The sequence below is a fragment of the Gallus gallus genome, chromosome 2 (genome assembly GCF_016699485.2).
Source record: "Gallus gallus isolate bGalGal1 chromosome 2, bGalGal1.mat.broiler.GRCg7b, whole genome shotgun sequence".
NCBI classification, from domain to species: Eukaryota; Metazoa; Chordata; class Aves; order Galliformes; family Phasianidae; genus Gallus; species Gallus gallus.
Window position 1 is genome coordinate 17,601,536 of NC_052533.1, and position 21,949 is coordinate 17,623,484.

The following is a 21,949-nucleotide window of genomic DNA, read 5'->3' on the forward strand; positions in this document are numbered from 1 at the left end:
AAGCACTAGCTTAATTTTCTTTGTGTGTCTTAATAAGCTACCTCTGCCAGAGAGACTCTTACTTAGAATCTTTGTGTGTCTCTAAGCTCAGAAGGAGAAATTTAGGCACTGCTGAGTGGTATGCTGAGACAAACGCCCAGAGGTGGTGTCAGGCTCAGCTGCAAAATGAGTCTGTTCTTCATTTTCTTTAACATCACAGTCACAGAGTAGCATGAAAACAGCATTTACACCACAAATTAAAATGCAAATGTACATTTTATTCTATGAAATTGAGACGAGTGGTATACACTTGAAGCTTGCCAGAGTAGCAATTACACACATTAATATAGTTTTAGATGATGACTTAAGACAAACAAGAGGATAGAGCACAAACATTGTACATCAGAGCCTGTGAAACGTTCCAAGAAAAAAAGCAACTCTTGCTGTAGTAAAGTAAGCCTAAACCACAAATTAGTGATAATTCTGTAAGAAAGGCCTCAATCTGCCTTATGCAGATGTGTACTGCTTGGGAAGCCTCCAGCCCTAGGGTGTACTACCATGCAGGGAAGCAGCCTGCCAGCAAAGGAGAGCTGAGGGCTTGTCCAAGGAGCAGGCTTCTCGAAGGAGGGAGCTTGGCTCGGCCGCGGCCTAATGGGATGTGGCATCACCAAGGAGGGAGACCTGCGCCAAGAGGCCTCACAGCTCCCCTGGCCTAGGACAGATCTGCGTAACTGGCATAAAGAGGGATTTATGCTAGGTCTGATTGAGACTGTGCACTGCAAAATCCGATTGCTTTGAAGGTTTGCCTTCTGCAATCACTTCCATTGTCATGAATCAGAAAAACATGTGAGAAGACTGTGGACAAAGGGTTTAGGCATTGAAATTTAACCCAGTGGAATCATTATGGTGTAACACATTTGTCAGGGAACTGAAGCCTCTATGCTCTCTCCACACTAAACACACCCGTTAGCATCGTGTGCTGTGCACGTGCTCCAAAACATCTGATGCAGCTATGGGTACACAGCTGAATGTCTACCCGGCCTCCCAGCTGCACTACATTCAGCCTTCTACAGTATTTCTCCCCTGCTAGGGAAAACAAAGCCTTCAGATCCTTCAACACTCTCCGGTAGTCCTTGCATGACATTTTCTTTCAAAGAATGTTTAAGATTTGATTTTTAAATATCCATAATGCATTTAGGAAAATTCACTGAGTATTACAACAATCTTCTTAATATACCTAACGATTTTTTTTTTCCACCAGTGTTGTAACATTATTAATGTCAAACTGTAAATACCAAAAAGGAAAAGACATTTGGTTAGTCAGTTCCAAACCTGTTCATTCTGGTGCAGGCTAAGGCAAGAACCCAGCTGGTGTGGTTTATAGTCATGACACCAACAGTCTCCATCTCAGTTATGCTCCATACAGCCAACTATACAGCCTCTGCTTCTCCTCAAACTAGTCCGAGAGCACCAAGTACCTCACACCAGGAGCACAGCCCTCTGTAGAAGTAGACCTTAGCAGAAGATAGCCCACCAATGTTTCTGTGAACCAATGACAAATATGCTGACAAGAATACAGTAATTTGGAATTTGGCAAGGAAAACTCACTCTAAATCATTTCCAACTGCATTAAGACTTTGCTCCTGTTTTACGAGTAACAGAAGATGCTATCCCTGTTTTATAAACTCATTCAGCTAATATGTTTAAGAAAGTAGACAAGTTTCTCCTGCAGGGGTTTTCAAGTATTGTATTCCCTCGCAGCTGCCAGAATTTTGACGTCCCATCCCAGAAACACTGCATATGACTCTCTGGGAAAGAAAAAGAAGAGAAGAAACAAACAAACAAAAATCCTGCTGCATACTTGGAAGAGAAGAATGGCTAGAAGAACAAAAAATGGTGAATGACAATTACCTATTACTTGGTGAATACTGTAGGGTTGTATGCTGTTCCCTGTTGCTACAGTACACCAGCAGCGTAAGTAGAATGTAGAAAGTCTTTTTACTCCACATAAGAGGGCAAAAGTATTTTCAGGACGTTGTATACAAAAGAGCTCATACCTCCAATAATCTCCATGTCAACGCGATTTGCAAGTTCAAGACTAAGTTCCAAATGTGTTTCAACTCAATTCTGCAGCAACTTCATCTCTTGAAGAGAAAGTACTGAGCAGTGTTAGTCCCACCGCTCAATTCAGTGGGACTCAAGTATCCTCAGCTTTCCTCTGGATGTGCTCAAAACTTCGCTAACAGCATTCCTGAAGCCAAACAATTCTCCCCTCTTCCTGAGAGGCCCAGATATTGCCGACCCAAATGGGGCAGAACCTCACAGAGTCCTTTCTCTCCCTTTGTACCTGTGGGAATTCTGAGTCCACTCTATCCTTTCCGATAGGAACAAAAACATACACACCAAATAATGTATCGCTTCTTCCCTCTGTGGCAAATCTTGCCTTAATTAGGAGGATTTTTGCAGATGTACTATTTAGCATGCCAGGATCATGACACTATTGTAGCATGCAGAAAACAGCCCTTTTATCATCATCAGATCTGATTACTTCTCTATTTAGCAGCTACTAATATGTTTGGGGATGCAAAAATCACATCACTTTCCAAAAGGTAGTGGTGGGAAAAAAAAATCTCAGCATAGAATGAATTCTATAATTAGAAAAGGCAGAGGGGACATCTTTTTCCTCCCCCTCATCAAGCTTGGGAAGCTCTAAACAATACGCAAAGACAAAAGGGGGAAAAATTGATAAAGTGCTGAGAAGGATGAAATTTGAATGAGATAATAACAAACCTTTCTTGTGGAAGGAAAAGGAAATGACTGATTCTAAAAAAGCTTCTGTGATAAATCAACACCCTTGCATGAAATTCCACTGATATATGCTGCAGTGTCTCGTCATAAAGTTAGAGAAAAACAAATAGGAACAAAAACTTAGCAACATTTTTATAAAGAACAAAACACAGCTTGCTGGAAATACCGAGGTCTTGCTGTGGTTCAAACAGTAGAAGTAGATTTCAGAATCTAACAAGAGTTTCAGCAGCTGTATTTGTATTACAGTCATAAAAGCGTAAACGTGAAATACAGCTCTAATAAAAATTGAAGTTTATAAAACTGGTTGGTAATTTTCCACCCGTTCCAGAAGCATCTCAGAATATCCAGGGGAATAATACCTGAAAGAGAAACATATTGTTTGTGCATTAGACTACAAAGCATGTTCTGTGCTAAGTAATGAAACTATTCATATTTCTATTGATCAGGAAAAAATCCTGGCATTAAATAGTGGTCAAGGAATTTTACAGTTATTCTCAGTCAGTGCTGTAAGAGCTTGCTTTTCAACTTACGGCATCATTTATACTTGGAAGTCGGGCTTGCAAAAAACGTTTGGCTTCTTTTAGGGCATACAGGTGAGTAAGTGGCTACTTTTTGGACAGGTTCAGCAGCCATAAGCACTGCCTTTTCTGGGAAGTGTAGATGTTAACTTCTGTTGAAATGATGGCCTTTAATAAAACAGCATGAGTTTACACAGAACCATTGGCTAACAGAGAACAATAGTCTACTGCTGTTTGTGAAACATAACCACACACACCAAAGCTAATGTGAAGTCGACATCACTTCAAGAGGCATTATGGAATAGCAACAAAAAAAGTCACAGTGACTTTCTGTCTCAAGGACAGAGATTATCCAGCAAGTTCTCATTAAAGTAGAACTCTGTGGTGCCATTACTGTCCTGCTGTCACTCGGTTTTCCACAATGGACCAACTACCTGCCTCCAATATGCAAGCATCATCAAAGCTGCATTTAGTTCTTGTTTTCCAAGTTAAGAGTATGTGAAAATTATTACTGTGTTACTCTACAAACATAAATCACAGCACATTTCTTGTTTTGCAGGCATGTTAAATTGCCACCTCTGCACCCTGGAAGCTTTAACTGGAAGGACAAAGGAACGTTTCTGTGCACTATTTGCCTAAAATGTACTCAAGTTAAAAAAACTCCAACACATTTACATTAAACAAAGATCCATTTAACTTGCTGACTTCCTGGATGATTCTGTACAATGAAACTTTGAAATTTTAAAAAGAACTCAAACTAGTTCTCCAATTGTAAAGGTAACTTTTCAGTGTGCTGTTATCATATGTGGGCTGCAAACAGCCTGAAGTAATAGGTCTCCAAAACAACCCCAGAGCTGATGTCTGTTGTAGCAGCTGTGGCTTGGGCAGCAGGAACACCACCAGCCATTAGCAATAAGAGTCAAGCAGAAGATGCTGAAAAGGCCCTTTTCTTTGTTATGTCCCAGTCTACACAAGTAATTTTGTTTCATTTACACAAAAATAAATTAGTTGGACAAGGAAACATTGATTATATCCAGAGATGTATAAACATCCTCTTTCCCTCTGAAGTATTAGTAGCTGTAGAATAAAGTTCCTTTATGATTTTGCTTTTACCCATTTGACAGCCACGGGCTTTTCCTTATGGAGACAAACAGGGCTCCGTTTTGCATGACTGTAGCTACTATTAGCTAAAGATCTCCTTGGCTATAATTAAAATTGATGATGCAGATTTTCAGAGCCTGTAGAGGGAGTGCATGAGTACAACATCCTTTTGATGTGTTGATGGAGTGAAGGACTGGTGAATGGATATCTAGAATCTAGGAGGGCACTTACCTCCTTATTACAATTTAGGATAGTGACATTTTGACTGTAAGCTATTTAATAGTGTTTCTGTATTCATTAAGGGCAAAGTTCAACTTGGTGCAGACAGCTGGTGTATGGTCCTTTTATATTTCACTTAAGCCTCATGATGAGGCTGGGGGAGGAAGGGCAGCTGTGGGCAGAGCAACTGTAGGAGAGCCTCTGGACCCTCTGTACATCAGACAAAGTTTCAAAGGAGCTTCTGAATATACTAGTATTCAGCCAGGCTCTTATGGAAAGCCAAGGGTGTAACCAAAGGTTCACTGACATCGGAGAAACCAAAAATAAGTTACTAAGATCAACTAAACTTGCCGTAGGTATTTGTAGCTCTGAGTGGTTGTGCTGAAGCCTCAGAGTCTGGCTAGGTAGTGCAGGACTAACTCTTCTTCCCCACTTCCTGCAACAGCCTCATTATTTGAGCTTTGTTTATAGACAAAGAAACCTAATTCCAAAACCAATCAGAAAATAGGAAGCGTTCAGAAGTATATCTCTAACATTTGTTAGAGACCAAATGTTACACTGTTCTATTGAAAACAGAAGTCATGTGGGAGTTCAATTAACATTTGAAATCCTCATTTTGTGCTGCTTCTATTAAGAACATTTCATGTTATACATGTGCTTTTTTTTTTTTTTAATTTTCCCTACCTTACTACTTCCTCTGGATAGCAATTGTTAATAGTGTTGATATACTCCTGAAGAAGTGACCCGGGTTCTGCTTTTATTTCTTGAACCTTTTTAAGCCCACCAGATGTTACAAAGAGACGACGTGCTTTACTGTCATGTGGTAACACCTACACAGAGAAGTATATTAAAAATATGTACTCTTTTAAAGCAACCTCTGTGCTACCAGCCTCAAATATTGCTAAGCTGTGTTAATTCAGAGGACAGATAAAATGGAACACATTAGAGATGCAACATCTGTAACGACTTCTGTATTTTAACACGGTTATACAGCAAGTATCATAAACCAGCCCTTTACTGTTAAAGCATAATTTAACATGTACTTTAATACGTAACATAGATAAAAATAGCAAATTGAACATTTATCGTTACATAAATAATATTTCTTGAATTATCCCTACAGAGACAAGATGATTGTGGAGATTAAACAGATAATAAAAACAGAATACTAACATGGAATAACAACAGCATCTGTTCCACTTAAACCAAGTTATTCGGGTCTTTTATGTCAGTTCCCACAGTTTAATTGTAGAGCAGAATTTTATATCATTATAACGATCTAGTATAGATTATTGCGTGAAAACAATACTGAGAATTGTTGCAAGTGAACAATGCAGCCTCGAAGCATTACATGCTACTATTAAATTCCTGGATATTAAAATCCTACGACACACTGTGTAGCCATGGAAGCCTTTTTACACACATATACACACACAAAGCAAAAATGTGAAGTTTCTGCAGCCGAAGGGGATGAGAAGCAGAAACGATCAGACAATACATTCTGCACTCCCTGAGTAATGCCAATATGCAGCTCTGTCCAGAGGACGAAAGAGGGAGGCGGGGGCTGGGCCAGGCGATGGAGAGCGACAGCATGTAGTCTACAGGCCCACAGGGCTGCAGTAATAATAATAATTATTATTTAAAAAATAAAAAATAAAAGAATAATCCGAGGTGTTAATGTCAGCAAAAACAGATATGTTTAAAGCCTGCTCTGAGAGCTACATATTATGGGAGCAAAAGCTTTTTGTAAACCTTCACACCGATGGGACAAATCAAGCCATAAATTTGATTATGTGTCATTGTAAAACATGAGCCTTGAAGGAAAGGATTGCCTAAAAGACTGAAAGAAAATAAGGATGAGATTTCTGGCAGGCATACAGGCAAACACCCTTCACTCCTCTGGTCCCTCTAAGCTGCAAAAATCAACAGACTGGTAAGGAAAACACAGGACTGCACAGACACTTCTCCCTGCTGCGTTCCATACAAGTGCTGGGAACAACTGGGAACTACGAAGTGGCTGTTTCCACGTATCTCCTACAAGAACTGCCAAGGAAGAACCAGCAAGGAGACAGGATCTGGCCCTTTCCCTGCCTTCTGCCTCCACACTGTGGCTCCCAGGCTGGATAAGACAGCAGAAAAGTGTCTTGGAAGAGGCTCTACAGGTAGACAACACCTCGGAGACCTATCTCTCCCTCTTCCCAGTCCAAACTGAGACAGCACAGAATTGCAAAGACCATAGAAAGGGCGATACTAAAATGACACAGTCCAGCACCAAAAACACATCGCATCCCAGCCTGAAGCACAGCTTGGAAATAAAGCTTTTACTGTGCTATAAATAAGCCAACAGACACAGTGCATCTCAGGTTTAAAAATAGGAAATTCCTAAGTTGTGGTATAGGAGAGAAAAAAGCTTTTAGTGCAAAGGACTTAGTTTTAAATGTATACTTTAGAAGAACAAATGCTAGACAAGTACAGTTTGTTTAATGCAATGTAGAAGAAAAACAAAACATCAGCTGATAGGAAGGGTACAAAACTGCTTCAACAGCAAACAACATTCAAATGTATACACTGGGTAACCAATTACTACGCACTCAACCCTTTAACAGTTCCAGTCAGCACAAAGAAGCAAAGGTTCTGGATTCTGACTACATCTCCAGTACGCACTACAAACAGTAGCATTTCCAGATCTTTGATAAGAAGAACTGATTACTAATCAGAAGTGTTTTGCTTGGCCATTTCCAAAAAGAACACCTCGCCAAGAGAATCTGGTACCCCCTGCTAATAGATTACGCTGCACAGTATTGCACAAAAGAAAGGCCTACACTTAAGCAAGGCTTCCAATTGCTGGTGACCATAACAGACACTGGAGTTTTGATTATATTGCATTACACTGCAAATGTAATGTTTTGATATTGCAAGGAAATATTTTGATTACATTTTGATTAAACTGCATTTCTCTTTACGCATTGTGCTTAAATCAATAATGTAATTAACAATAAACAACTGAAGATTTTAATGGAGGTAAGAAAAGATTTGGGATTTTTTAAGCTTTCTTAAGCAAGACTTTAAATTAAAGAGAACAGGAATGGTGAGGCCTTCATACTCTCCTGTAAAAGACCCAACTTAAGCCACTCCTAGACAGACAGCTTCCAGTTTGTCTAAAACAGATGCAAGTGGGATTTATGTGATACTTTGGCTCAGTGAAGATATTCGCATGTGAGTTAGTATTTTGCTTCATCTCAAGAAGCAAAGAAATAAAAAACACCTTGCTTATCATCAACTGTTTCCCCACTGTCTGGGTGAATGGGTGAATTCTAGGATGAATTATAGAAGGTTCCAGATAAAACAGTATCCATCTTTAACAGGCAACAAAGCACAATACTCCACACTGCTTCTATAGAGGATGCTTGAGGATCCTGAGACAACAACTAAGACCTTTATAGATGCTTCATATTTAGAAGAATAACTTTCTTGATAAATGGAAAATGATTACTCATCAAGCAGAGCCTTTTCTTACCTTGCTAAACTGCCCAACAATGTGTTTCATAATATTGGGAGGGGCATCATGCAGCAGTGGTTCAAGTGCTGGAAGATAAGTGCATTTCTGAAGGATGTTCTTTAAGGCTCTTTTAGCCTATTGAAATGCAAAATAAAATGTCTACAATGAGACATCAGTGAAAACAACAAGAATTCATGAAACATATCTCTAAAGTCTAACCAAAAAAAGCAAATTGATCAGAATTCTCAAAGTGCATCTTTTAAATAAAAAATATGATATCCATCAAGTCACTTAATGAAGAATCAATTTTTTACTTAGATTTATTAAGCTTCAAAACCTATGGTGCATCATATTCTTATTAAGTTATCTACGGTCAAAGTAATGGCAATTTTACTTTGACTACAATGGAAGCAAGAGTAGACCCTTTAAGTAAATTGAAGTAGTTCAACATAATAAGAAAGCTAAATCAAAATACAGTTTAAAAGATTGTATTTTACAAGTGGCTTATTGGGAGAGCCTGCTGGTGTGGGGTAGCAAAGTGCATTACCATCCAGGCAGAAAGGAAGAGAGACAGTGAGAGACTCAGTGCTGGCTACAAGAAGCAGTAATGACCTCACTGGGTAGGATTCTACGTACAGCTAATTTGGTCTTGATATTTTTGTGAGCACTGAAAACAGCAATACAGATGTTGTCATCTTATCTTACAGATCTGAGATCTGTTGTACTTTGGTGGACTATAAAGAGGCACAGTACAACCTGGAAGAACATATCTTGTCGTATTATCATATTCAGTCAGTTCATTTACTGTCACCCAAAACTACCCTTTATCAAAGACCAGCTTTACTAGCTCCAATGGAATTAAGGCCCTAAACAGGAACAGTCACATGTTTTCAAGAGCAGAGCTTTGAGTACTTGTTACAGTTTATTACAATAATAAAAATGTAAACAAGTCTACTATGAGCTCTATAACACTTCATACAAGAGCCCATACTTGAGAAAAAAGGAAGACAATTATCACTTGTAGGAAATAACAGTATGAGTACACACAGCTCTGATCTAAAGTAGGAAGCAAATGAGAGATTACATTGCTGTGGCTGTGTCACGTGGTTGGGTACACGCCATACACGTACCCATTAGGACCAATCAGTCCTAATAAATGATACACAGCCTTCGGACACAGGAAATCCATAGCTTATTGAATATCAGTAAAAACACATACCATGTAGTTTTTAAGCACTTCTATATGTTGGTTACACTGAATACCTCATACTGCATATACTTTGAATATACTTGCTTTCAGCTGAAGATCTTCTGAACTGCGTATGTCCATATACATAGAAAGCAGTGTGCCTAGCACATTTGTTTCTGCTACAGCACGTGCATGCTCAGGAGTATGTCTTCCAATCTGTCCCAAGGCCCACGCAGCTGCTGCCTTAATATGATCTTCATGTTCTTCTAACAAACAGGTACACAGTGGTGGTATTCCCTGTAGCAGTAACCAAAAGCAGAGCCTTTAAACTGATACAGACCGCTAGAAAATGTTTCTCCATTAACACCCTTCCTATAACATAAGCTATAAGAGAATGATTGCTATTTGTTTACATATGCATATATATCCTTACATCATCACGACTAGCAAGAATTTTGAACAAATCTTTACGAATCTAGTTAAACAATGAGAGAAACAGATTCAGTATTGTGCCCGTTTAAGCTAGCGGACTTTAAGGGATAAAAGGAATGCATTGCACAATTCAGGCTGTGCTAAGACTAAAGTCTGCTTGAGTTGAGCAGTTCATGTATGATGCATCCGATATCTTCCAAAAAAGGTTTCAGTGCTTGATGTGAAGACATCAAGAGATGGACAATACCTCACTCACTTGAGCAGTTACTGAAGATCTTGTGGATAAGGGGTCACAATCTTTATCCTCTCTCCACAGGATAACAGAGCCATTCAGTAGCCAGTATTTTATGTCCAGGATGCTCCAACAGATATCACCACTTCACATTACCTTAGGTGGGGCAAGGCTACTAAATCTCTAACTAGAAGTCCTTTTTCTTCCATCCTCTGGATCATCTATGGCCTCTTCTGCACCCCCTTTGTTTTTTTCAAGATTCTTCTCAAATACAGACAACGGAAAAATATGCACTTGCAATACAAATAGAATCACAACCACTTTTCCAGCAGTATTCCATCTTCTACTTCTTAATATTGCAAAGGACTGAAGTGTCTTTCTCCTCACAGCACTGCAGCAGAAGACCACACTGAAGCGTTTGTCCAGTATGACCCACAAAGTCACTTTTTGATATTCATCTTTTCTAGCAGGCAGTACAGCCCTATGGAGCTATAACATCTTAGATGCATAACTTTCAAATGGTCCCAGTTTACCAAGCCTTACTCTTTGCATTATGCATCTCTCAAAAAAAGCTTAGTTTCCCCTGAAGGAATATTTTTAAACGGGTTTCAGGTTTATGCAGGCTTCTTCTGTGGATCATTTGTTAAAATATTTCATTTTGTGAGTTTGCACAGATCCCTACAAAACCTCTTACTGCACTCTCATTCAGTTACAGTAGTAATCATTACTTTTCAAAAAATTTAATATATAGGTGCTTCCGCTTGAACATAAGCCTGGATTCATCATGCTTAAGCACTTAAAAGCAGAAGCTTAGTTTCTCTTGGCATCCCTTGCAGGGGTGAGACATGGGCACACCCACAGAAGGTGGACCTCCACAAAGCGCACACCAAAAGACTGCTTCTTCAGTCTTCAAATGCAGAAGAGAATTTTTTGATCACACCCCCCTCTCTGTGCACACACTGATGTTATGTTATACAATTTTCATTTTTTAACTGGCATTTCTACCAGAGAATGCTTCTGTTCCTCAGTTTTTATTGCTTAGTTATCTCTATTCATGTGGTAAATTTTAAATCATAGAATGATTTGGGTTGGAAGGGACATTAAAGATCATCTAGCTCCCGTCTCCTATCATGGGCAGGTACACTTGCCCAAAGCCCCATCGAACCCAGCCTTGAACACCTCCAGGGATGGGGCATCCACAGCTGTGCCAGCACCTCACCTCTCTCTGAGAAAATAATTTGTTCCAAATATCAAATCTAAATCTACTCTTTTAATTTAAAATCATTTCCCCTTATTTCCTTCTCCAGCTTTCCTGTGGAACCCTTTAAGTACTGGAAGGCTGCATTGAGATCTGCCCAGAGCCTTCTCTTGTCCAGGCTGAGCAATTCCAGCTCCCTCAGCCTGTCTTCACAGGAGAGGTGCTCCAGCAGTATCCTCATGGCCTCCTCTGAAGCCACTCTAACAGGTCTGTATCTTCCTCATGATGAAGGCTCCACAGCTGAACACATTACTGCCAGTGGGGTCTCATGAGAGTGGGAGAATCACCTCTCTCAACCTGCTAGCATGAAAACAGACCAACAGTGCTCAGTGAAATTACTTCCTCCTGTCATTAGCATCATTCACATTAGAATATTACCTCAGGCACTAATTTCACCTATTGCAGATATTGCAAATATCCCTACTACATCATCCTTCTATCCCAGTGCCCAGCAGAACTTATTTAAACCTGAAAACATATAGCTTATCTCATTTGAAATATGACTTGCACAATTGAATCAAACTATGCTACATTTCAGAAACTGAAGTCTCTGCAAGTCTGAAGATTTCAGTTGCAAGACTATTCTAGCAGTTATGTTAGTGCAATAAAGAATCTGCCATTAAACATTCTTGTTTCAGAAGGAGTTTTGATGTAGCCACAAATATTCACTTTAAGAGGAAACAGACCATAGAAATTCTGACTTACTTCTGTCTTCATTCAATTGCAACACAGAAAAATAATGTAGTGGGATACAAATAGATGTTCAGAAACAAATCCAGGTCGTTTTATAAAAGGTTCAGCTTCATAAGGACCAACTCCGATCAGGCTACCACATAATCTCAGACATTGCAAGCAGCAATATTACAAGAAAGTGCATTAATCAACAGCAAGTATATAATTCTGTCACAAAACACATGCTCTGCCTATGTTAATTTGTATCTCTTTCTCAGGATACCACTGAAGAATTATAGGAAGAAGGCAAAGTGATAGCTAACCTTGGAGACAATAACTGCCATTGACAGGTTCTCTGAATGAGCTGCTACATAACCAAGCATCATGATGCCAGGCAGTCTGACAGTCCCTTTGCAGCTGCCAATACAATCAATCACAGCAGCAACTCCACCTGCATTTACTATAAACTGTGAAAGCTGTAAAGATAAACAGAACAGATTAGATACTGTGAAGTATCAACAAGCATAAAGCATCACATTATAAAAGTCCTTACGTGTATTGCTCCTGACTTAGAAAATAAAACTGGGATAAGACTGACGTACCATACTGACTGTTAAGCACTGAGTGAAGCACAAAGTCCTCAGGAACTAAACTGTTTTGCTACCCTGATTTTGATTCACTTTATTGCAAGGAAATCATGATTCTGAATTCCTGATGTTGAAAATGCCATTCCATGCTATACAACTGCATTGTTATACAAGACAACTTACACAATTATACCAAAGAATCACGCAAATGACCGCCAAAAACACAAGTGACCTTGAAGGCACAACTACTGAGCCAGACGCTCGTTCATACTGTTGCACATTTGTTCTCCAAGCCAGCAACATGTGTTCTTGTGCAAGGAAAGAAGGAAAAGCCCACACCTCCTCTCACCTGCACTGTATATAGGTAACCTTAGCAGCATTAAAGCCTTTGTGATCCTCCTCCCCCACACCGAGACACGAAGCCAAAGACAGCTGTCATGGTTGCCCAAAGTCAACTTGGGTGACATCACTCTGTCAGCTCTGTGGTATTCTAAAGGACATGTCCAGGGAGCACACTTGATGGGCAACGGACTTTTCTCCAGAATGCTGAGTTATATAGCCTTGCTTATAAATGATATTCATGTCCATAGTCTGTGACGCTTGCTGTGTACATTAAACTATGTGACACGTTTCATTCCAAACAGTATTGCTTCTCACATCACTTAAGGGACAGCAGTAGAGAATATACGGTATCAACAATGCATATAAATTAACATAATTCCATATTATGAATATTTCTTTCTACGCTGTTGGGTATATACCTTTGCAGAGATTCCAAAGTAAAAGGAATACCTGCTCAAGAGTTGCAATTACATAAACAAAAGTTGAAGGCATGCGGATTTCCAGTGCGGCTGATTTCAAATAGCATGAAATCCACTCTTACCTTTGAGCCTTTCATAAGGAGATTGCTTTATTCATGACACAGATACATGAAATTTAAAGTTATTGCTTAGGAAAAAGCGTTCACATGGCGGCTAACTGCAGCCAGTGGTGGCCAAGCTCTACATCTGGGCTCACGCATGTGCAGAGACGTACAGCACTACTGCACAGACACAAGCAGGCTGAAAATCTCATGTTTAAACAATTCTCAGCTGTTAAGCTAGTATTACAATGGTTGTGTTCAGTGTTAGTGCATTCCACAAATACATTGCTTGCATTTCATTCCATACCCATATTTAGAGTCTATTAAATGGTTCTGTGATTTGACAGATTAATGTAGGTCTAATTGTTTGTTTTTCCTATGCATTTTGCATTTGCTTTGCTGATCCTCACGACCTTTCTGTATCTGTTATTGGCAAAAAGACTGCAAGTGCTGAGAATCAGATCGAAAACTCAAGCAGTTAGGAAAAAACTATCATCAGTTCAATAATAAATAAGGGAATTTTTGAGTTTCATTGTTACTGGAAAAATAAATGAAATGTGATACCAGCACCCCCAAAAAGATTTTTTCAGAAGGACACACACCGTCTGTTATTGTCACAACACGTTCGTGTCATTTATAAGCTGCTATCATGACTTCTGTGAGCCTTTACTTGTGGTATTTTTAATATGTGACACTGACAGTACTGTCAGCCTAAAACTCCCTCCTTGCACTGATATCTCATGGAATGAAATAGCCAGGTGCATTTTATGCGATTCCCAATTTTCCTAAGCCAATTCATATTCAATACACATCTCATAATATCAGCAAGCATTTCCATATTTTTCCAATGAATATGCCAAACAGCCATTTGCCCTCCCTTTCAAAAAGCAAATGACAGAATAATCCTGTATTTTATTTAAAGTGTAAAATCTAATGATATGACCTTGTATTTGCATTTTCAAGGTTTTACCTCAGGCGAATGCTTTGCTATCTCTCTAATTAAAGTTGCACCATTTTTCTTGACATATTCATCCGAGTCCTTCATGCATGTGAGCACAACTGGGAAAATTTCTGCTTCAACCACCAACTCTGCAAGATCCACCGAATGCTTTGCTATTTGGCTTAGCGCTGACAGCACCTGACACTAGTAAATAAAAATTGTTATAAAATCAATAGTAGACAAACAGCCTGCAACATGCACTCCTCCTGCACACAAAAATCTATTGCATCAAGGAAAACAAAGAGGATAGAGAAAACAATTACAGCTACTTTACAATTCACTGAATCAATTCATGCACGAATATAATGGCTCAGAACATTTGCTGGTTCCTGAATAAAAGTTTCTCCTTTGTTTCATGCCATTCAAACTTACCATAAAGAAAATATATATATATATATAACATTTAAAACTATAACTTAAAATTTAGTGACATCTACAGAAAGTATCTTTATTTGTCTACATTTTGGTCAGATCAGTAATTTAAATCGTTGTATCTATTTGTTTGAAGTGGCATTTTTATGTTGTCTTTTGTTACTGTTAAACAGGAAAATTACATTAAGAAAAACATTTTGAATTTTGGTCCATTAAACTTGTGAGGAATTCTTCAACAAGAACAACCCGTAGCAGATAACACATGCTAAAATACAGTAATACATTTAATATTAACTTATAGTATAGTCTTATGCGTACAAAACCTCTTTTGTAACTGAATAGTGCAGATTTTCTCTATTAAAAATATTTGTTAGAGAAAATCAAAGGACAGGGTTTCATACATTGATTGCATTCCTCATCTGGTGCTTTATAATTAGAAGAAATAAAATGCTATTCATTGAAAGATTGATTTAGCTGCTCCTCACTGGGCAGTTTTCATCCAGTAGCTAAATCTGTGAACGTGTTCGGAACTCTGTCACTGCGTAGTTACGTTTTGCTAACCTTCAAAACAAGAGCTTCCTAAATAAATACACACATCTGTGTCAATGATTCAATATCAAGTAACGACTGGTAAAATGGAGATTAAAAATAATTTTTAAATGTACCTTCAGTTTAGCATCGGGGTTCAGGATCATCTGAGCTAAGTAAGCGATAGCTCCTGCATCCACTACTGTCTGTGCTAACTCTGGAGAATGCTTTGAAATATCACTAAGAGTTGAAGCAGCAATCCTTTTCAAAGCAATTTCTGGCTCCTGGATACAGAGCACTAAAAGAGGAACGGCTCCTGCATCCACCACAGCTTGTGACAGTTCTGTAGGTCCAAGGAAAGTAATTAAGTGAGTATGGGTGACTGACCCTTGTGCAAGCCATTTTTCACCCTGACAGATACAGCAAAGGAAAAAGGGGAGGGTGTAGTTCACTGTCTCGACATCTGCATTTCAAATCAGCCCTCCTGGTTTCATAAACCATGTGGACCAATCCAAAACTGAAAAGAATGCAGGTCAATAGATGGACCCCCATTTACATGCACACATTTGAGGTAGATTAGGCTGAAATGGTTTGTTATTCTGTTTTCTTTTTCTTTTTTTTAAAGTAAGCAGATGTCAGCTGTTTAAACCCTGGCTATTCTACACTGATCAATAGGAAAGCATTTTATGCATGGCTAACAACAACACAGAAAGCCAAAGTACCAAAATTTTACCAACCACCTAATTAGAGAGCATTTTACCCTCTTTAAATGATAAGCAGATATTAGCATAGATCAAATGCCAAAAACAGAAATACAAAAAACACACATAAAAGATTTATCTTACATAAAAGACTGAAAAAACAGAACCCATCCAAATGAGGTTTTGCAACCATACATGGGAAAATACAGAATTTATCCCTCAGTGACATCAAAATGTTATTGCACGCAATAAGATAAATGAGAAATATCATCACTGGGATATTGTGTATCTGAGATCAGTACAACATCCTTAACTAACTGCGCCTTAAATAAAGAAGAGAAAAGAATCTGAGCACATGATTAGCTTACAGGGACAAAAATTACACCACTGGAAATTCGTTAGCTCTTTCTATATATGTGCAGCATTAAGCACAGTCCTAAAATAAGAATTACTGGATACCACAAGCAAGATATGTTCTATAACAAAGCTGTGCTGTTTTCAAATAGTGTGGAAAAGCAATAAAAATCATGACGAATTCAATAATCTATTAGGTCTTAGTTCAGTTTTGCTACATCTTATTATGCATATCCATTATTATCTTTAACATTTATCTTGACTTGCAGTACCATGGCAACATATAGCTGTTGTATTTCAAGACTAACTTAGCTTTTGATTTATAGTCCATCCATAAAGACATTTTCATACTAAGAAAAATATAGCATACTTCATTAAATATACATAGACTAATACAGTTTTTCATGAAATCTGTAAGTCATGTCATCATTAGGTTGTTAGCATCCAAATAATATTCCTGACCAGATTTGTTTTCAATTAGTGAATTATAGTCACACACTCCAACACATGTGATAATTCAAATATTTACACTATACGTTATTTCACGTGATATAATATTTTAAGCAAAGTATAAACATCACCTCAAAAATTGTAAGTAATGCAGTCATTTTTAAATAAACTAGTACAATATTAAACCTTCAAGTAACTTTTTGGCTGAAAGCATACAGGGTGCACCCTGCAAATGAACACATCATATGACTGGAACAAAACCCTGCCTGACGGTCCAGCTGCAAGTTTACAGATTTGAGACAAAATGTACCTGCAGCATGTATGAAAACAGACCAGAGAACTAGCTAAACAATGCAAGCAGTATAAGCTGCATTCAGCTCTCATGGAAAAAATACCCGTTTTTTGTTGGGTTTTTTTTCAAACTCTATTTTGATACTGTATGCTGGCAGGGAGAAATACATCAGCAACTACTGGCCAAAGGTCCGGACTAATCCATCGGACTGTGCCCAGTTAAAGGCGGTGTCTCGGAAGCAACTTCAAAGCAACCACCTCAGTTGCCTGCAGTCTGCTGACGAGATGCTAATATCACAGAAATTATGTCAAGAGGTACAGGACAGTTCTAGAAGAAGGTGTTTCTTTGATACCTTAAGAGCTGAAATCAAGTAAGGAGGGAAAGAGCAATACCTTAAGGTCACAGTAATGCCCAGATATGTAAAAGTAACCATAAAAGTATTTTTGAAAGAGCAAACTCAATCTGATTTAATTAAGATCAGCTCTTGCTGTTAGAAGCTTGATATCATTTAAATACTGATGGTTACTGTTGGTCATGGTTAATTAAGTGGTTGTTCTTCCAGCGGTGTTTATAAAGTTCAAGGCCAATAACTTACCACATGTAGGGCTGCACCACGTGTCAAAAGACAGTCAAGTAGTAAATAGACTGTCAGAAAACTGGAGAAGTTGAAGCAGGACAAAATACGTATTTTCCCATCACTTCCCCCTGCCAACTCAGCCCAAAACTATGATACTAAGCACTAATGATTCTATGCTAATTGCAATTCTTTTTCTCAAGAAGATGATTAATCTCCCAACTTAGTGGAAAACCTTTAATTCAAGCTGTGCAATAAGGATTTTAAAAACTTTGCTATCCAATTAGAGAATACAGATAGATGTGGAGAAAAAATAAAGAACGCTGAGAAAGAGTTAAAGGAAAAAATACAGTTTTCAGGAAGAATTTTTTAAAAACAAATATTCAGACAAAGAAATTAAAAGAGATGAAACAGAATCACAGAATAAACTACAGAAAGACTTAACACTCTTCCAAGAATGCATTATGTGGATAAAGACCAAACCAACAGAAAGAGAAAGACAACAGAAAAAAAAAAGAAAGAAAAAGAAGAAAAAAACTCATTTATGAATATCATTTAAATCAACAGAAGTTTAGGAAAGAAGGCAAGGTTGGAATTGTAGCCTGGGACACAGACCAAAGAACTCATCCAGCTGCATGGTGATAAAGCAGGACTTCTCCTTGCATGAGAGTAAGCAGTAAGCGTGATTCTACCTATAACGAGAGACAGCGGAGCTTGGAGTCAACACTCACACAAGCAAGTTGCTTTTGTCCAGAAATATGAAGAGGATTTTAGCAAAGGGAGATGCCACAGACAGGAAGACAGACTGACACAGAGCTACAAGGAAGACTGATAAAAAAAGCCATTGGAGTTTAAGATGTCACCATTTCAGCTAGAAGCTGTATTAGAGTTGTACTGATTTGTCTCAGTACAAAAGTGGCCACCAGGGACTGAGAAATTAATTCAAAGTAAGTTGAGGCCTAGTCATGAGTTTACGTGATCAGGAAGAGTTGGAAGTGAACAAAGAGGAGTCAATAAGCTCCTGACTACACACCCACTGAAATCAATGGAAAGTCTTATAGGATTGATCTAAAACAAAAAATCCATAGTAACATTAACAAATTAGCAATAGGAGGATGGATTTAAAAAAAAAAAAAAAAAAAAAGATGAGACAGAAAAATGAATAGGAGGAAGTGAATGTGATGGTGGTCCCGAGGGAAGGAAAACCACCATAGGAATACGGCATCAGCAAGAAAGCAGCAGCAAAACCTTCTTTGCTTGGAAACAAATGTATGTTTCAATTGAGAGCATGGTTCTCAAACAGACCCTGCTGTGGTGGCAGGTGTATCCACAGGAAACAGCAGGTTTTGACTAAAACAACCACCAATACTGTATTTTTCTGAATAACATGTGATTACGTGATGACCACATAGGAAGACTCTAATCCCCACAAGTAGTCCAAAAGGCTGCACTTTGAGATCACTAATTTATGCAGACCACTTCAACCACAGTGGTGAATATTTCACTGGAAACAGTGGAAAAAGCTCAAATCAGTGGGATGGTGGTTGTTAATTACAGGGCAAACTTAGATCCTGGAATAAGACAAAGTTCCTACTAGACTCAAATCACTGAAGATGTGAGCAGTGTTGTAGCTGACCCTGCTCTAAGCAGGGATCTTGACTAGAGCCTTCCTGCGGGCCCTTCCAACCTGAACTACCCTATGATCCTAAGGGCACCACAGTATGATAGAAAATGAGTTCAACTCCTCTCTCAGCAGTACACTTGAGTATAAATAGCATTGTTTATTTTCATTTTACTATCAGTTCACCATATGCTGAAGCAGGTACGAGCACTAATAAATTACATCTTTCATGTTCTTGTGCAGGCAAAGAAAATGGGAAGCTGAGTTCTATGCATTTCTTTCTAACAAGAATTTTGCATTCAAATTAATTGTACAAGTAAAATTGTATAAAATGCTTTTCATGGACTTGATAGCATTTTGATGGGATTTGCAACACTTCACTTCTTTTCAAACACAAATATACAGTAGCAATAATGAGTGGCGACGTTCAAGCATACAGTGATCCACATACTTTGGAGTAAAATCAGCATCTGAACTCAGCTCAAGGGGATCTTCCAGAACAAGCAGAACTGCACGAGCTCAGGCTAGGCTTTGGAAACTGACCTAGCAGAATTTCTGGTGTCTGGGAATCTCTGTCTTGACCTAAAAATCTTGCAGGCGTTCTGGAGAATACATCTGTTCACAGATGAAGTGTATTTTAAGCGATTGCTGCGTGAAGATAGAAAGGAACTTGCTAATCCGTTTGGTTGTTTGTTGGGGGGTTTTGTTTGTTTGTTTGTTTTTTGTTTTTCAGAGAAGAAAAAAGTCCCGATTTCTCAAAATTAAAAGTCTTTTCAAGAGAACATGCACTGCAGTTCTTAGAGAGCAGCTTAATCATGTCATGGATGGAATTTCTGATAAAAACTGAGAAACGCTCCCACTGCGGAGCTGCTAACACCTAATGCTAGGAGCCTTTGCTTGCACCCAGAGGCTGAGGTTCACATCTCATCTAAGGCAGATCAGGGCGTTAATCTGTCTCCCATATCCCAGGCATATGCCCCAGTTGTGAAACTATTATTGCTGAGGACAAGTAAACTTCCCCCACACCCTCGTCTCAGGAGGTTGAAAAAAAAAAAAGATCTTGCCTTAATGTTGTCCCTATTTAGAACAGAAACAATTTTTGAAACTGAAAAACATCTTGTGGGTGGGGAAAACCATTTATCACCCCGCTCTATGTTTAGAGTTTAAACTGCAATATGTGCCCACAGCCAGTGAGAGAAAATCATAACTGCCAAATTTAGTCAACGCAAAAGTATGAGTCCAATCCAGAGTTTCTTTAACAGTAAATACCAGATGTTGATAAGAAGAGATCCAACTTTGGATCCCACCTCCCCGTTGCAAATGCTTGTAGCAGTACAACAAACTACGCACAGAGAGATCTTCCTTCAGTATAACTGCTCTACTTTCAGTAGTCACTATTTTAGAGGCTTCCTGTGACTGTGTCAGAGAGGAAGGTAAATACCCAGTTGGCTGTAGTTGGGCAGCTCCACAGCAGGGGAATAACTGATTTTTTGGTTGATGGGTTTGTTTGTTTGTTTTGCTTTCTTTCTTTATTTATTTTTTTCTTTGTTTGTTCATTTTGTTTTTAACTCAGGATACTGAGTGATCTGTCCTTGTTCTCACAATTTCAACCCAATTCCTGAAAATGCTGTGCTAATTACCGGCATAAACTGGTAAAATATCCATCCATCCATCCACAGTCAGTGAATAAATAATTTATAACCATGGAATAAAAAGTTGTATAAGGAGTTTGCTGTATTTGGCGCCTCCACACCTCCATCTTTGCAGACAGTGCCATTGCAGAGTGAACTGGATCACCCTAAAGATCAGCCAGCATCCACACAATGAATAGCATGAAGGGCAATTGAGGTGAGTCAATATTGATTTACTGATATAACAAAACTACAGACATGTTTATGTTAAGAGTAACACAGACACACACTTAGACTACATACATTTATACAAAAGAACACTTTCAAATGACACTTACACAAATATATTTCAGATGAAAGCAACATTTGGTTTCAGGGATTCTGATCCAATAGCCAAGAAATAAAAGATTCTTAGCACAGAGAGGTGCACCAAGAATAAATTTATTCCCTGATAAAAAGCAGCCCATACGGAAGACACTGACAACTCAGTAGTAGGTCCCAGTAAGTAGGGAAAATACCCCATACTTTTTGCAGCCAGAGACTTAAGAGTGATTTAAAAAAGAATAGCTTCCAAACTGTTGTGATCCTGGAATAGTTTTAACTTTAACCAATATGAACACAGGCTATTTACTCCATTCTTTCTATTAAGCAGTTTTGTCTCTCAGTTCTTAGCTTCCTAGTTCCAAACTTTTACTTGAACTATATAAATAGCTGGTAAAAGAATTATTGACCATGTGGATTGGCTTTTAAATAGGAACATGACACTGCCAGTGAGTTATATAACTGCCTGCAAGACAGCAGTGAGCTGCTCAACATCAGATTCCTCAAACCTGTTCCTGACTCCCAGGGAAAGAGTGTGGTCTGCTGCCTAATGATAATGTAGTCACTGCAATGAATTTAGCACATTTGTACTGCAGGCTGTGCTGTCAGCTGAATGGAACTTGGTTCTGCCTAGGCTTCTCCCTTTTACTATGTATATTAAAAAAAGAACTTACAGTAAGCAAAAGCTATTTTATTCCACAGTAACAGTTACATAAGCTTCTGAAATTTCCTCACAAAGGAGAATAAAG

At 38.5% G+C, this 21,949-nt stretch overlaps 1 protein-coding gene across 8 annotated transcripts in view; it reads right to left on the bottom strand.

Moving 5' to 3' along the window:
* Positions 1 to 236: 236 nt before the first annotated feature.
* The window catches only part of SPAG6 (sperm associated antigen 6), a 38,594-nt gene continuing 16,881 nt past the window's right edge, over positions 237 to 21,949 (bottom strand). For 6 of the 8 annotated variants that reach the window (XM_025147182.3, NM_001199586.2, XM_046921928.1 and 3 more), the window contains 7 exons: positions 15,394 to 15,599; positions 14,327 to 14,500; positions 12,231 to 12,383; positions 9,419 to 9,610; positions 8,143 to 8,259; positions 5,310 to 5,455; positions 237 to 3,146 (listed from right to left, as the gene is read on the bottom strand). In XM_025147182.3, coding sequence (XP_025002950.1) covers positions 3,080 to 3,146; positions 5,310 to 5,455; positions 8,143 to 8,259; positions 9,419 to 9,610; positions 12,231 to 12,383; positions 14,327 to 14,500; positions 15,394 to 15,599 — 1,055 coding nt within the window. In that variant the 3' untranslated portion in view covers positions 237 to 3,079. The remainder of the gene's footprint in view (positions 3,147 to 5,309; positions 5,456 to 8,142; positions 8,260 to 9,418; positions 9,611 to 12,230; positions 12,384 to 14,326; positions 14,501 to 15,393; positions 15,600 to 21,949) is intronic. The other 2 variants (XM_040680802.2, XM_040680805.2) reach the window with 1 other exon arrangement.